Raw genomic sequence first — 16565 nt, 5'->3', positions numbered from 1 at the left:
ATTCACTCTCTTTGAAAATAGCATAGGAAGGCCCCAAATGACATAGGAAGGAACGTAAAGGCCCCAAATAGCATAGGAAGGAACGTAAAGGCCCCAAATCCATAGGTACATGCTCTGGAAAGGTGCCATGGAACGTAAAGGCCTAGAAACTTATAGTTGACCCAGAAACTTGTCTGCTTGGCCCAGAAACATGTCTGGTTGGCCCGGAAACTTGTCTGGTAGGTTTTGTATAATTCCATATTCAATTGACAACAATAGCAATAACTAGTCTGGTGGAAAGGTGCCAGGGAATGTAAAGGCCGCAAATAATACAGGAAGGAACATAAAGTCCCCAAAGTATAACCTTGATTACTACTTCAAACAGCTTAAAAAAACCTGTATTTCTGATCTTCGATTCAGTTGGTGTAGCCGTCCAGGCAAACAAGTTAATAAGTTAGTTACAATTTCAAATATATAGGCTACACATACTCGTAGCTTGTATAATCCGGATCCACTAAGCCGTACTGCAAACTGGGCACAATTTTCGAAAATATTCATGCAAAAACTGACCTAATAAACATCCCCTCCAATGGCTTAGAACCGACTGTATTTCCAATATTTAATTCAGTTGCTATAGCCAACTATGAAAACAAGCAAGTTACCATTTCAAAATTGTAGGCTATACAACAGCCTGTATACTCCAGGACCAGCAAATCTTGCTGAAATCAGAGGGGGAAAGTTTTTGAGAAATTTATAAAGATATAGCTTAATAAAGCTTCTAGAAAAAAAAAACAAAAAAAACGTTTTGGTGCTTGGTGAAGTTAAAGGTAAGGATGATTGACTGCATCAGATTGTGCTTCTTTACTGATTGTGCTTCAAAATCAGGTATTCCCCGAATCGGGGCGGGTAGAGGTCATAGGAAATAATTAAATAGGTAAGGTAATTCTTTATTAATACAATAATTATAACTAAATTTCCACTTTAGCCAACAGAGGGCAGATCTCGATGTGTCAGCTTAATACATTGAACATACAGAAATTAAAATATCATTGGGAAGGGGATAAAGAATAAAGCTTTATATTTATTTGCGTGAAGGAGGAAGTGCACATCTGTAGAAGGCCTGGTGCCACAAGAAATTGCTAGTAGTAGTTGTTGCGTAGTGTAGCACTAAAAGCGAAAAATATGCTTTAGTGGCCAATAACAAAAGTTTTCGAGTATAGGACGCTTCCTCCAATGTCAAGTAATTTTTTATCGTTTTCTTTTTTATCTCTTTATGTACAACCATGATATATTTGCTGCTTCTTTTAAGGTTAAATCACCTCCATTCTCGTATAATAAATGTGAACAGTGAAGATGCAATAAAGAAACTAAAGCTGGTCAATGTTTAGTTGTTCACTTTAGGCTAAAATTACGTATATATGCTCACACATCTAATATTTTTGTAATGGTATGAACGAAATTTCTCTGATACTGATTTTAAGTGTGCCCTACTTAAGGCCTTGGAGCCTAGATAGGATATTTTTTCTATTTTTTTGGTTTTTTGGCATAGCTTGATCGTTTATATTATATTCAAAAAACTTTTGAAAACAAGAAATAAAACCTCTAGGAAAGTTGACCTCTCCCCCCCATTTCTAAAAAAAATACCCCTTTTTGTGAGTGTTTAAAATTTTCAAAGCATTGATATGCAAAAGTAAAGTCGTAGTATAGATCGCGATGGCTAAGAGGGTTGTAAGAGGGCAGACCGTTTAAATTCAGGATAACCCTGAAAATGACATTAAAAACGGACATAAATTATATACAAAACGAGTAATTTTAATGCGAAAAGTAAAGACAAGCATTAAAAGTTAATACAAACGGAATTTCTCCATTGTGTCCTATCTTTACGCTAAAGTTTAGCATGTGCCCTATTGAGAGTATAATCAGTTCGTTCTAATTTTTAACATAATTCTTTGCTATTATTTGAAAGACTCTTGTTTTTTATATTATTGACTTAGAGTGCCACTACTTTCAAAATTAATCAAGATTAGTGTCTTGCCCATAACTATACATTGTGCTTGCTAAATACTCGTGTTTCAAAATTGTTTGAACTTTTCTTTCATAAAATTTTTCCTACTTCTAGTAAAAAAAGTCATTTTATTCGTTCTAACTCATGGCTTCTAGTAAATTATCATATAATTAAATATCCATATGAAAAAAAAAATAAAGGAGACTTCAATGCAGTAGCGCCTCATTATGAGCAGAACTAAAGATTGTAACTGACATTTTTCACTTCTGCGAATATTTCTACGAACGCTTTTAATTTTTTTTTAACGGTATTTTTAAAGCTTCCTCTAAAAATAGCTAAGGTATTTTTAAAGGAAGGATTAGCAGAGTTGAATCCTTCTATTATGGATCAGACTCTCCCCTATTATGTCACACTTTAATCTTCCTGATCTATTTTGTCCCGCTATTCCACTCTTTGAGGACAGCTTAGAAACCAGTGTTTGGTAAGTTATTTTAGAAGTAGAAAATGTCAGATACAGCTATTATGCGTGGCAGTGACGACTTGTTCAGGCAATGACTTTAGCCTATAAATACTTACATCATTCGTTAGATAATTAAAAACAGTATCAGAACTTCTGTTTTATTGTTCTAAATCAATTGATTTTTTTCAGCGCTTTCATTTATCTCAGCAACGACTGCCAATTTTTTTTTTCAGATATTCTATAATCTAGAAGTGGTGTATCCAACATCTCATTACTTAGAATCGATGGAGCCGCCTTTTTTCAATATCAGTCAATATGGCACTGTTCCAAAAACTCCAACAACTTTTCAGTAAGTAAATCTATCAGAATAACTATTCCATTATTGGCATTATAAAACCAAAAGTAAATCTTAAATTATTGGAATTCAACTTTCCGGAAGACTTCCCACGAATTGTGCCATTCGGAAGACCCAGATAGCAATAAAGTTAAACTATCTAGCCTAGAAAAGAGAAAGCAAAATGAAATAAAAGACAGACATTCTTAAATTGCCAAGGATTTCAAACCAAAACTTTTTGTGCTCCCTGGTGGCATCTTGGGTCAATTCATACCTGAATACTGCAATTTTCTAATATTCTACTTTTGATTGTTTCAAAATTATAAAAGTTTCAAGGAAGTATTATATTTCGTCAGTGTTCCCACATTGGACCTAGAAAATAAATAATAACAACTAATTAGGTAGCTTTGGCAGTATTTTTTGTCCATAAATACTCAAACATTAAGAATATTTTGATTCCTAAGAAAAATTATACCTCCAAAAGAGACACACATTTTCTTCAGGCGTATCTTCCCGTATGGTTTTAGCTTCTTTTTGCATACTTTTCACCCACTTTTTTTCTCACTCGCTACTACTGAATGCTCCATAACTACACATAATGAACATTTTCGTTAAAAATTGATTCCTGATTCTCCTCAATCTTTTTAGTTGTAAATTGTAGCGTCAATTCCACTTAGCCAATCTTAATAATCAGACTTTGTTGGACAGTAGACCTTAAGAGAATATGTACAGTAGCGACAAAAGCTAAACTGCCAATTAAAAAAAAATTGACACAGATCTAAAACCACACGGGATTCATACCCCGCCTTCGCGCACGCGCAATGACAATTGTCTGCGATGTACACATCACGATGAGCTTATGGCAACTGAATTAAGGATCTAACGTACATACCCAGGGTCGATACGCGCGGTATCAAATGTGTGTCATGTTTGGGAAAAGAAGTCTCGCTACGCGGCTACAGTCTACAGAGCTTCATTGTCATTGTCCTTGGAACTTTTAAATTTCCAAGCAGATACGTCAGCTGCGCATGTTTTTTTCACGAGCCCTTAACTTTGGAAGGGGACAAAATCATAACTTCAGCATTAAAGCCGGTATTTAATGCTTTAGCTTGTAATAAAATTTAAGCACTGCTATGCCCTATGTCTCCTCTCAACTCATGTTCTATTTTCAATCCAAGCGAAACTTAGACCTTGTCTATTTTAAATTTGCGGCTGATATTACCTATTTTAAACCAAATAAAGTTTGTGATTTTTGCACACGATTTATTTAAAGTAAAGTCTTGACTAAAAAGGAAATGAATTTGAAGGCAAAGAACGCTTCAAAGTGCGAAAACGCGTACTTTCAAAGCGTGAAACAACAAAGTCTCTGAAAATAACATATTTAAGAGTTTATGTGTTTCCACCAATAAATTTCTATCAATCATTTAAAAAAAAATTGCTCATATGACTTTTAAGACAATTTAACGAATTATAAATAAAGTTCGTTTGCCGCTACGTTTGATGAATTACATAAAACGTCTTTGTAGGTTTAGTCTATCGATGGAAAAAACAACATACACCAGAACTATTAAGATCTTATACTATGTAGATCTACTAAGATCTACTATTCTACTATGAGCCTAAACCTTCTTAAACCCTCTCTAAAACAAGACGCTTGATGTCCTATTTGCATACTGACCTAGTTTTATTCGCTTTTTATTACATGGGGAAAGGATGTTTTCTTTAAAAGGTTGCCGAGGTTGCAAATTGTTTGACAGCTTGCTTATGAAATTGAAGCCGAGAAGCTAAAAAGAATGGGACCTTGCCCTATTTAGCCAGATCTAGAGCAAAGGGAAGTCGTCACGTAAATGTAAGCTTAAAAGACCATCTGAAGCAATTCTTAGAAAAATTATGCAACAAAAGATGGATTAAACTAGGGTTTAGTAGTCAAAATAAATTTTTACAGTCACCTTTTTAAAGGGGCAGTTCAATCAAACAGTTGATAGGTAATGAACGGAGTGACTCGGCTCAATAGTAACCGGAACTCTGAAAACGAAGTTCTGATAACAATAGAGCCATCAAAAGAATGTAACTTTTATGCTGATTCAAAATTCGTATTCAAATCATTAAGCATAATGTTAACCATCGAAAGATACGACCCTTAGAAAATTTGCATGATTTAAGATAAAAAGGGGAAAGTGCCCCTAAAAAGTCATGGAATCTTAATCAAAGTGGCACCATTAGATTCAGGGGGGGGACGCGCTCCCTAACATAGACTAAAGTAGTCTAATTTATTTAATTAACGCAAGTTTGCATTAATTAAACTTGCTCCTAATGCAAGTTTATCGGATCAACCTATTTTGCAACCCCCCCCCCCCTTAAAAAAATACTGGATCCGCCCTTGATTAGATTAAGCATATCAGAGAAGCCTACTGTAGAGGTTTCAAGTTCTTATCTACAAAAAAGTAGAATTTTTATTATTTTTATCCTAGAAGAAAGACCACGTATGTGTGTATATTTGTTTCTTTGTTGTTTGTTTTTCCAAGTGGTGGTCGTATCGAACCAGGGGTCCTTGAATATAGAGAGAGGGCTTATTAAAACGGACAATAAAAGTTATAATGCCTTTTTAGGTAACTAAAAAGACTGGAGGGCCAGTAGTCCCCCTCCAATCCCCCTTTTTCCTAAAGCTCCTACCCTAATAACACAATTTCCGGTATCTTCAACTGCTTAAAATAAACTTCAAAGTGACAACTAAAAGGGATAAAGGGTGAAATATAACAATTTAGCTTAAATATAAAAGATATCGAACAGTTTGGGTTAACAAACTGTAAGTAAAGAGCAATCCGGCTCAATGGTAACCGAAACTGTAAAAAAGGGAAGTTTGATACCAATAGATATATCAAAAGAATCGGCTTATTATTCTGATTTCAAATATATAAGTTTTATTAAGTTTTGTCTTATTTATTAAAGGCTAAGAGTCTGAGAAAATTCACCTAATTTTTGAAAAATGGGAAAACACCACTTAAAAGTTAGATAATCTGAATGAAAATATCACCATCAGATTCAACATATCAGAAATACCTACTGTAGAGGTTTCAAGCTGCTATCTGCAAAAATGTGGAATTTTGTATTTTTTGCCAGAAATAAGATCACATATGCGTGTTTAATTATTTATTTTTTAAAATTACTTTTCTTTCCAGGGATGATCGTATCGATACGATGGTCAAAGAATATCGTGAGAGGGCTCATCCAAATGGGCAATAAAAGTTCTAGTTCCCTTTTTAAGTGACCGAACAGATTGGACGGCAACTAGGCCCCTTCCCCCAAACTTTTTTTCACAAAATAGTTTTAACTGAAAGTAAGGAGCGACATTAAAACTTAAAACGAACAGAAATTATTCTGTATATGAAAGGGGCTGTCCCCTCCTCAACGCCTCGCTCTTTACGCTAAAGATTTTTATTGTTTTAAACAATAAAGTTGTGAGACAGAGTCAAACTTTAGCGTAAAGCGCGAGGCGTTGAGGAGGGGACAGCCCCTTTCATATACGGAATAATTTCTGTTCGTTTTAAGTTTAAATGTCGCTACTTACTTTCAGTTAAAAAATGTATTTTTTTTTAATTTAATTGTAGAAAGGCCCAATAGCTTTGCCTTTGGATGTAACATGCCCCCCCCCGAGCCCCAGGGAAAGGTCTTCAAGTTATATAAAATTTGTCCATTGCTTACGCATAAGATTTGTTATTGTAAAGTATGTATGCACGGTCGGGTGGGGGGGGGCGAATATGTCTTGCTTTCTCTTTTTCCGTCTCAATTTTACGCGTGGAGTTGTTAAGGGTAGTTGTCCGGGGTAATTTTTCAAGGGTTTTGAATTGTATAGAGGATATATCCGTGGGGAGGTGGATTTTTCCTTGATGGTGAGGCCAAATTTCCTGGTATTATTTAAAAAACGATCAGAAATTAAATGAAAAAGAACAAGTTTTCATTTGAAAGTAAGGAGCAACATTAAAACTTAAAACGAAGAGAAATTATTACATATATGAAGGGGATTGCTCCCTCCTCGACACCTCTCTTTCTCTGCGCTAAAGTTTGAATTTGTTCCCAATTCTTTAAGAACGACTCCTGAAACACAAGGGTCGTTTAATTGGAACAATAAGAAGCTTTTTTAAAGGTAAAAAAAAACTTTATTGTAAAGAGTGAGATGTTGAGGAGAGGGAAATCCCCTTCAGATACGTTATAATTTCTGTTCGTTTTAAGTTTTAATGTTGCCCCTTACTTTTAGTTGAAAAAACTGTTTTTCTTATTTAATACCAATAAGAAATGAACTTTTTTTTAAGTTGGGGAGGGGCGAGCTTTTTTCACAGTATCGGTCTCGGAATGAAGAATTTCGTCAAACGAACTATCTTTTTTTAAAGTTCTTAGTCTATCTTATAGTATTTTAACGATAGTCAGTAATGATGCCGTAGAGATATTTATTTTTATTTTATTTTTCAATTCTGTTTTGTTTTATGGTATTATTTATGTAAATCTCCAAAACCCAAACTTCTGAAATTGACAAATGAATTATCCGGTCGTTTTAAAAATTTTAAGGTAGATGGAAGGAGGGATCTTAAAAAATCTTGTTCTTATGGGATTTTCCCCTTTCTACCACCTCTTTACTAGTAGATAAATGAGCATAATAATTTGAATATTATCATAACAACTAATTTTTAGCAAACTAATTTCTAACAGTTTCTAAAGATCATACTTTTTTTCAGAGTTACCTTTCCTTGTACAGGAAAAAGCAGTGCAGAAATAGACGTGACGATTCAATTAAATGTTACTGGATACGAGAGGAGAAAAGAGGGTCTTGCTTTAAGCTTCAGAAGGAAAAAATTCTGCTTAAAAGGTAACAAAGATTGTGTTGTTTCATCAGTGCCCTCAATTCAGAAAAATTGAAGGGGAAGAAAAAACACATTTCTTTATATCTAAAGAGGTTATTGCGTTGTTTTTTCAATTATTTCATGAACACAGCAAAATTTATATTTTTAATAAAAATTAAAAAAAAGTTTTTTTTTAGTCAAGAGGGGGTGACAAATATTATAAGGGGACTAAAGTATCCCCTGTCTCCCTCTACTTCCTAACTGACGCCACTGCTTTGAAGGGCCGCTGTGACGGAAGATGGGACACCCACATGATGGTGGATTACTACTGGAATTTGAAAGGGATTTACTGGAATTTAATGGAATACTGCTGGAATTTACTAGAAATCATAAAATATATTCAACACTATGAAGGAAAAGAAGTTTTCAAAGTGTTAAGTGAGCAATCTGTGGCGGAATTTTTTTTTTTTTTTGAGTCAATTTTAGAAAAAGAAAACCAATAAACCAATGTTAACGAAGAAACTAAAAAACGGGAAAACAGAATAAAAATTCAAACAAGGAAAACTTCTGAGCCTTGAAATGTCTCATTGAAAATCTTTTTCGCCTGAGGTGCCTTTTTATGATAACAAATAAAAAACAGTTTTTTTTTAATTGAGATTAAGGAGCAACAATAAAACTTAAAACGTACAGAAATTATTTTGTTTTGTGAGACTGCCCTCTCCTGAATCCCTTGATCGTTACACTTAAGTTTCTTAGTGCTCTGAAAAAGCTTCTTATCAAAAATCAACTGCCCCTTGTGTTTCAGCAGTTGTTCTTAAAGTATTGGGACCAAAAGTCAAAGTTTAGCCTAAAGAGCGAGGTGTTGAGGAGGGGTCAACCCCCTTCATAGAATTAGGTTAGGGTAACTGCCCCCCCCCACATTGGGAAAATTGTTTGTCCGTCTTAGGTTATAATATAGCTCCTTACTCTCACTTAAAAAAATGTTTTCTTTAATTTTTGAACATTTTTCAAATCAGGTCGGAAAATCTCCTTCCCCTCTTTGTGGAAAATAACCTTTCCTGAAAAATTTGCGTATATTTCTTAATAAAAAATACTATATGTAAACAAAGGGCGAGTTCCATGACTTATAATCCATTTGCCATCGGCATTGGGGGGTCATTTCATCCTTAAAGGCACAGTTATTGGACCTTTCAACTATGCGGAACAGAATCATAGTCTAAAATTTTGATCGGATGTCTTTAAAGGGAAAGGGGGGATAGGAGGGAGGCTGATTGCTCTACAATCTTTTTGATAACTTTAAAAGAGCACTAGAATTTTTAATTTTCGTTTGAACGAGGTTTCTCCCGATCTTTTGGTTTGACACGATCAACTCTGGAAAAAAAATACCCCAAAAAAGACACACCCGTCATCTTTCTTTTGGAAAATACACAAAACTCCACATTTATATAGATAGAAGCTTGAAAAATCCACAGTAAGGTTCTCTGATATGCTGAATCTGATGGTTTGATTTTCATTTAGATTGCTTTGCTTTGTATGGTGTTTGACCCCGTTGTCAAAAATTAGGCAAATTTTCTCAGGCTCGTAGCTTTTGATGGGTAACATTAAAGTTAATGAATTTCATATATTTGGAAACATCATAAAAAACAAATTCTTTTGCTGAGCTAATCATTATAAAATTTTTTTAGAATTTTGGTTACTATTGAGCCGAGCCGGTCATTACTTACAGTTTGTTGCCATGAATTGTTTGATTATTATTATTATTCAGCATTTATTTTCCTCATAAATACCAAAATTGAGGAATGTTGATACAAATGAAAAAACCTGCGACAAAATCACGTCAAAAATAAATATGTAAGAAAACGAAAAAGGATGTATGTGAAATTCAAACTTAAAAAAGGAATAGATTTATGTCACGTAAATAATTTTTAGCTTTTTTTAATAGGAGATCTCACTTATTTTTTAATCACCTAAGCTATTAATTTTAATTCTATTAAATAAAAAAAAACTTTCTTTAACTGGAAGTAAGGAGCAGCTTTAAAACTAAAAACGAACAGAAATTATTACGTATATGAGGGTTAGACCCTTCTTAGGGGCGTTCTGAGGGGGGGGGGGTGTAGGAGCGTGCTGGCCCTCTAACAGTTTTTTTTTTCGGTAAAATTTTCGCCGGAGGCAAAAATGTCGGCAGAAATTTTGCTAAATTGCCCGAAATTTAGCAAAATTCATGATTTCTGCAGAAAATTCGGCATAAATCAGGTAACGATTCGGTAAAATTTACGAAGATCACCCCTCCCCCCCCCCCCAATGAAATGAATCTTGGGACGCCCCTGCCCCTCCTGACTACCTCACTCTTCACTCTAAAGTTTAACTTTTAGTTCCAATTATTTAAGAATGACTCATGAAACACAAGGCTATTTTAATAAAAAATTAATTTTCTACAAAATAAGTTTTTTATTGAAAAGTAAAGAATTCCATTAAACATAAAATGAGTAAAAATTAAATAAAATAATCTACCAAGCGTGAAACTACCACAAGTCAGCATCAATAAATAAATTAAACCCAAAACGAACAGAAATTACAATAAATAACCGAGTCAAACTCTAAACGAGTATAAATTAACATAAGTTTAGCTCACAACCCCTACGCCTTCCCAAGGCCAGAACGTAATTTGCCCTTTACTGAAAAAAATATATCTTTTTATACTTTTATAACTTTAATAACTCAAATAATATTAACATTTTGATTACTAAATATTAGTATATGTATATTAAACTGACAATGCACATTCATTTGTATTTTTTTCAGTAAAGTGCAAATTATGTTCTGGCCTTGGGAAGGCATAGGGGTTTGGAGCCCAAATTATGTTAATTTCTGCTCGTTTTGAGTTTGACTCAGTTATTTATTGCAATTTCTGTTCATCTTGGGTTTCATTTCCTTATCGATGCTTATTTGTGGTAGTTTCACGCTTGGTAGAATATTAAATAAAAAAAACAAGTTTTTTTAACTGAAAGTAAGGAACGACGTTAAAACTTAAAACGAACAGAAATTATTCCGTATATGAAAGGGGCTGTCCCCTCCTCAACGCCTCACTCTTTACGCTAAAGTTTTTTATTGTTTAAAAAAATAGAGTTGTGAGAAAGTCAAACTTTAGCGTAAGGAGCGAGGCGTTGAGGAGGGGACAGCCCCCTTCATATACGGAATAATTTCTGTTCGTTTTAAGTTTTAACGTCGTTCCTTACTTTCAGTTAAAAAAACTTGTTTTTTTTTTTAATTTTTGAACGTTTTTGAATTAATGCAGGTTTTGATTTTGGCTCACCGGTACATGAATAATTAAAAAAAAATTTGCATATTATATTTGGTTAAATGGCTTTCTCGAAACTTGTTTAATTTTATTTACGAACGTTTTTATTAGTAATAAATATACGTAACTTAGAATTAACTTACGTAACGAACTTCTATATTCATAAATTTTTAACACGTATACTAGGGGTTCGCCCCCTAGTCAATACCCTGCTCTTTAAACTATAGTTCGAATTTTTTTTCCAGTTCTTTAAAAATGACCTCTTAATCACAATCAGTTGATCAGTTGAAAAACTTGTTTTTTTTGTATTTAATTCCTGATCTTTTTCTTTAATAATGCTGGGAAATCCGGCGCCCCCTTCATAGCAATGTCCCTTCCCCCATGAAAACTTCCTGCATGGACAGATCCGTCCATATTGCCCCCGACCCTCTCCTTCCCCCACCTACCAGAAAAAATCTCCTCTGAAAAAGTCTGTATACATCCCAATAACCAATACTATATGTTAACAGTGAGTAAAGTTGATAACTTTTAGCCCGTCCCCTTAGGCTTTTGAGGGATAAAGTCGTTCTAAAAGACATTTTTATCATGTTTTCGACTATGTTGAACGACAGGGTCATCTACAAAATTGGATCGGGTAACTGTGGGGAAAAAATTAGCGTGGGAGGGAGCTAATTAGCCCTTAAATTTCTTGGTCGCTTAAAATGATACCTATAAATTTCTTTTTCGACTAAAAGGAGTACTATAACGTCTAGCTAGGCACCCTGGGTCTTTACGAAAGCACCTGGGAAAAAAAAAAACAAAAAAAAAAAACAAACAAACAAACAAATAAACCCCCGTACGTCATCTTTATTCGAGGCAAAAATTTAAAATTAACCATTTTTGTGGATAGGGGTTTGTAACATATACTAAGGTTATCTGATACGCTGAATATGATGGTGTAATTTTCATTAAGGTTCTATAACTTTTAGGGTGTCTTTTCCCCTTTTTTCGAAAATCAACCAAATTTTCTCAGGCACGTAACTTTTGATGTGTAACATTAAACTTAATGAAACTTATATATTTGAAATCAGAATTAAAATCTGATTCTTTTGATGTATCTATTGGTATCAAAATCCCATTTTTTAGAGTTTCGGTTATCATTGAGCCGGGTCGCTCCTTACTTACAGTTCGTTACCACGAACTGTTTGATTGGGTTTTATTTTTGCTAATTTTTTGTTTATTGGAGTTCATTACTTTTCTTTAAAAAACTTATTTTTTGGAAAAACTATTTTTAATTAATTTCTGCTCATTTTATATTGACATTGTCCTTTCAGAGAAAAAGAAAATAATACTTTAAATATTTTCGTTTTTTAATAATTTATAGTTTGGCCTGCTATTTTTGTGCTGGAGAAAAATTTTCAGTAATTTTTAACAACATACAACCTCTTAAAAAGGGGCCCTAGGCACTAGGCCTTTCGATTTCCAATCGAATGAGCCCTTTTTGAGTTTCTACGACAACACTTCCTATAAACACCTTATATGCCCCCAGAAGATAAATTACAACCCTTACCCTAAGGGCTGTGAGGGTGGCTGTCATCCTCTAAAACCTAATTTCCAGAACTTTCAACTACGATAAACAAAATGGCTGTCTCAAAATTTTAATTGGAAGTGTTTGGGAAAAACTTGGGCGTGAGAGGGGCGTTAGGCTTTCTCCAATCACTTTCAACTATTAAAAAAGGCACTAGCCCTTTCTATTTCCAATCAAATGAGCCCTTTTGAAGTTTCTACGACAACACTTTCAATAAAAACCTTATATGTCCCCAGGGTATAACTTACAACCCTCGCCCTGAGGGCTGGGGGGTTGTCATCCTCAAAGACCTAATTTCCAGAACTGTCTACTACGTTGAACAAAATGGCTATCTGAAAATTTTGATTGGATGTGTTTGGGTGAATGGTGGGCGTGAGAGGGGGGTTAGTCACCCTCCAATCACTTTCAAACATTAAAAAGGGCACTAGCCCTCTCTCAATTTTGAATTGAATTTGCCCCTTTTGAAGTTTTTACGACAACTCTATCATTTAAAACCTTATATGCTCCCAGGGAATAACTTAAAACCTTCGCCTTGGGGACTTTGGGGGGTTTGTCATCCTTAAAAACATAATTTCCAGAACTTTCAACTACGTTGAACAAAATGGCTATCTCTAAACTTTGTTGAATGTGTTTGGGGAAATGGTGGGCATGAGAGGGGGGTCAATTACTCTCCACTCACTTTCGACTATTAAAAGGGGCTATTTCAATTTCCAATCAAATGAGCCCCTTTTGAAATTTCCACAAAAACTTTCTATATAAACCTTATATATTGCCCGGGCATAACTTACAACCCGTGCACTGTGGGCTCTGATGGGGTTATCATCCTAAAAGACCTAATTTCCAGAACTTTCGACTACGTTGAACAAAATGGATATCTCAAGTTTTGATTGGATGTGTTTGGGGAAATGGCAGGCGTGAGAGGGGGGGGAAAGCTGACCTTCAATCACATTCGACTATTAAAAGGGCACTAGCCCTTTCAATTTTCAATTGAATGAGCCCTTTTTGATGTTTTTACAACATAAATTTCTATAAAAACCTTACATGCTCCCAGGGCATAGCTTACAAGCCTTGCCCTGAGGGTTGTGGGGGGGATGGGTTGTCATCCTTAACGACCTAATCTCCAAAACTTTCAACTACGTTGAATAAGATGGCTATTTAAAAATTTTGATTGGATGTGTTTGGGGAAAAGGTGTGCGTGAGAAGGGGGGATTAGTTGCCCTCAAATCACTTTCGACTATTAAAAAGGGCACTAGCCCTTTCAATTTCCAATTCAATGAGCCCTTTTAGAAGTTTCTATTAGAAAGATTTCAATAAAAACCCTATATGCCCCCAGGGCATAACTTATAACCTTCTCAAAGGTATAATTTCCTGAACTTTAAAGTGCGTGGAACAAAATGGATATCTAAAAAAATTGATTGGATATGTTTGGGGAAATGGTGGGCATGGAAGGGGTGTTAGTTGCCTTCCAATCAATTTCGACTATTAAAAAGGGCACTAGCCATTTCAATTTCCAATCCAATGAGCCCTTTTTGAAGTTTCTACGACAACGCGTTTTATAAAAACTTTATATGCCCCCAGGGCGTAACTTACAACCATTGCCCTTAAGGTTGTGGGGGAATGTCCTCCTCAAAAACATAATTTCTATCTGGAAATCCACAACACTGAACAAAATGGCTATCTAAAAATTTTGATTGGATGTGTTTGGGGAAAAGGTGAGGGAGAGAGGGGGGCTAGTTGCCCTCAAAATACTTTCGACTATTAAAAAAGGCACTTGACCTTTGAATTTCAAATCGAATGAGTCCTTTTTCAAGTTTCTGCGATAAAGATTTCAATAAAAACTTATATGCCCCCAGGGCATAACTTATAACCCTTGCCCTGAAGACTCTGGGGGGAGTATCCTGCAAAAGGGTATAATTTCCTGAAGTTTAACTGCGTGGAACAAAATGGCTATCTTAAAATTTTGATTGGATGTGTTTGGGGAAATGGTGGGCTTGGAATGGGTGTTAGTTGCCTTTCAATTATTTTCGACTATTAAAAAGGGCACTAGCCATTTCAATTTCTAATCGAATGAGCCCTTTCTGAAGATTCTACGACAACGCGCTCTATAAAAACTGTATTTGCCCCCTGGGTATAAAATACAACCCTTGTCTTGAGGTCTGTGAGGGGGTTGTCATCCTCAAAGACCTAATTTATAGAAATTAAAACTACGCTGAAAAAAATGGCTATCTCAAAATTTGATTGGATATGTTTGGGGGAATGGTGGACGTGAGAGGGGGGTTAGTTGCCCTCCAATCACTTTCAACTATTTAAAAGGGCACAGCCCTTTGAATTTCCTATCGAATGAGCCTTTTTTGATTTTTATACGACAATACCCTCTATAAAAATCTTATATGCCCCCAGGGCATAACTCACAACCCTTGCCCTGAGGGCTGTGGGGAATTGTCCTCCTCAAAAATAATTTCTATTTGGAAATAAACTAAGCTGAACAAAATGGCTATCTCAAAATTTTTATTGGATGTGCTCGGGGGAATGATGGGCGTGGGGGGGGGCTAGTTGCCCTTTAATCATTTTTACTATTAAAAAGGGCACTAGCCATTTGAATTTCCAACGGTATGAGCCTTTTTTGAAGTTTCTAAGACAAAACCTTCTATAAAAACCTTATATGCCCCCAGGGCATAACTAACAACCCTTGCCCTGAAGGCTGCAGGAGAGTGTCCTCCTCAAAAACATAATTTCTATCCGGAAATCAACTACGCTGAACAAAATGGCTATCTCAGAATTTTGATTGGATATATTTCGTTAAATGATGGGCGTGGAAGGGGTGTTAGTTGCCTTCTAATCACTTTCGACCATTAAAAAGGGCACTAGCCACTCCAATTTCCAATTGAATTAGCCCTTTTCGAAGTTACTACGACAACTTCTTCGATACAAAGTGCCATGCTCTAAAGGAAAAAATGACAAATGATATATTGTGTCAACATCGTTCTTATACGCCCTCAGGGCATAAATTAAAACCCTTGCCCCAGGGTTGTGGGGGAGTACCCTCCTCAAAAACATATTTTCTATCTGAAAATCAACTACGCTGAACAAAATTGCTATCTCAAAATTTTGATTGGATGTGTTTGGGAGAAGCATGGGCATGCGGGGGGGATAGATGCCCTCCAATCACTTTTGACTATTAAAAAGGGCACTAGCCACTCCAATTTCCAATCAAATGAGCCCTTTTCGAAGTTTCTACGACAACTCCTTCGATACGAAGTGCCCGGGTATGGAGAAAGAAGAACAAAAATAATACATTGTGCCCACATTGTTCTTCACTTAGGCAGCGCTATTGCGCTGCCTATGAAAATAAGCTTTTTTAAAGGTTCTAAAAGCAACTATTTAACTTCTAATCGTTTTTTTAAATAACGCCGGGAAACACGACTACCCCCCTGAAAAAAATCTTCCATGGAAAGATCCTTCCACGTAGGCTAACGCCCACCCCACACGAAAAATATTTGTATGCTTCCCAATAACCAGTAGGCCTACTATATGTAAACAATGGAAAAAGTTCATAGCTTACAGCTTTTCCCTCGGTAAAAGTGGGGGTGGGGGGTCAAGTCATCCTCAAAGACATAGTTGTAAGATCTTTCGACTATGCTTATCAAAATCGTTGTTTCAAATATTGATCGGATACCTTTGAGGAAAAAGGGGCGTGAGAAGGGGGCTAGCTACCCTCCAATATTTTTGGTTGCTTAAAAAGGGCACTAGACCTTTTGATATCCGGCCAAATAAGCCCTATCTCGATCCTTTAGGATTACTGGTTCAATACGATTACCCCTGGGGAAAAAGAAATGATTAATCAGGCATCCGTGATCTATCTACTGATAAAAAAAACTGCAAAATTATACATTTTTGTATATAGGAGCTCAAAAACCTTACAGCAGAATTCACTGATATGCTGAATTTAATGGTATGATTTTCATTAAGATCACTTAATGTTTTTGTGTGATGCTTCCCCCTTTTTCATAAACTGGAATAATTTTCCCAGACTCTAAAGTTGTGATGAGTTACATCAAACTTGATGAAATTTATGTATTTTCAATAA

The 16565-nt window shown here is 35.4% G+C and overlaps 1 protein-coding gene across 1 annotated transcript in view; it reads left to right on the top strand.

Annotated features, from left to right (window-relative positions):
* The window catches only part of LOC148941205 (inactive tyrosine-protein kinase RYK-like), a 155626-nt gene that overhangs the window by 16707 nt on the left and 122354 nt on the right, over window positions 1-16565 (top strand). The window contains exons 3-4 of the mRNA XM_089103993.1: window positions 2678-2793; window positions 7509-7639. Coding sequence (XP_088960119.1) covers window positions 2678-2793; window positions 7509-7639 — 247 coding nt within the window. The remainder of the gene's footprint in view (window positions 1-2677; window positions 2794-7508; window positions 7640-16565) is intronic.

Source organism: Artemia sp. Qi Xiang Cuo, chromosome 18 (genome assembly GCF_049724085.1).
Source record: "Artemia sp. Qi Xiang Cuo chromosome 18, ASM4972408v1, whole genome shotgun sequence".
NCBI lineage: Eukaryota > Metazoa > Arthropoda > Branchiopoda > Anostraca > Artemiidae > Artemia > Artemia sp. Qi Xiang Cuo.
The sequence above is the reverse complement of the archived record's forward strand: the minus strand, read 5'-3'. Positions and strand labels throughout refer to the sequence as shown.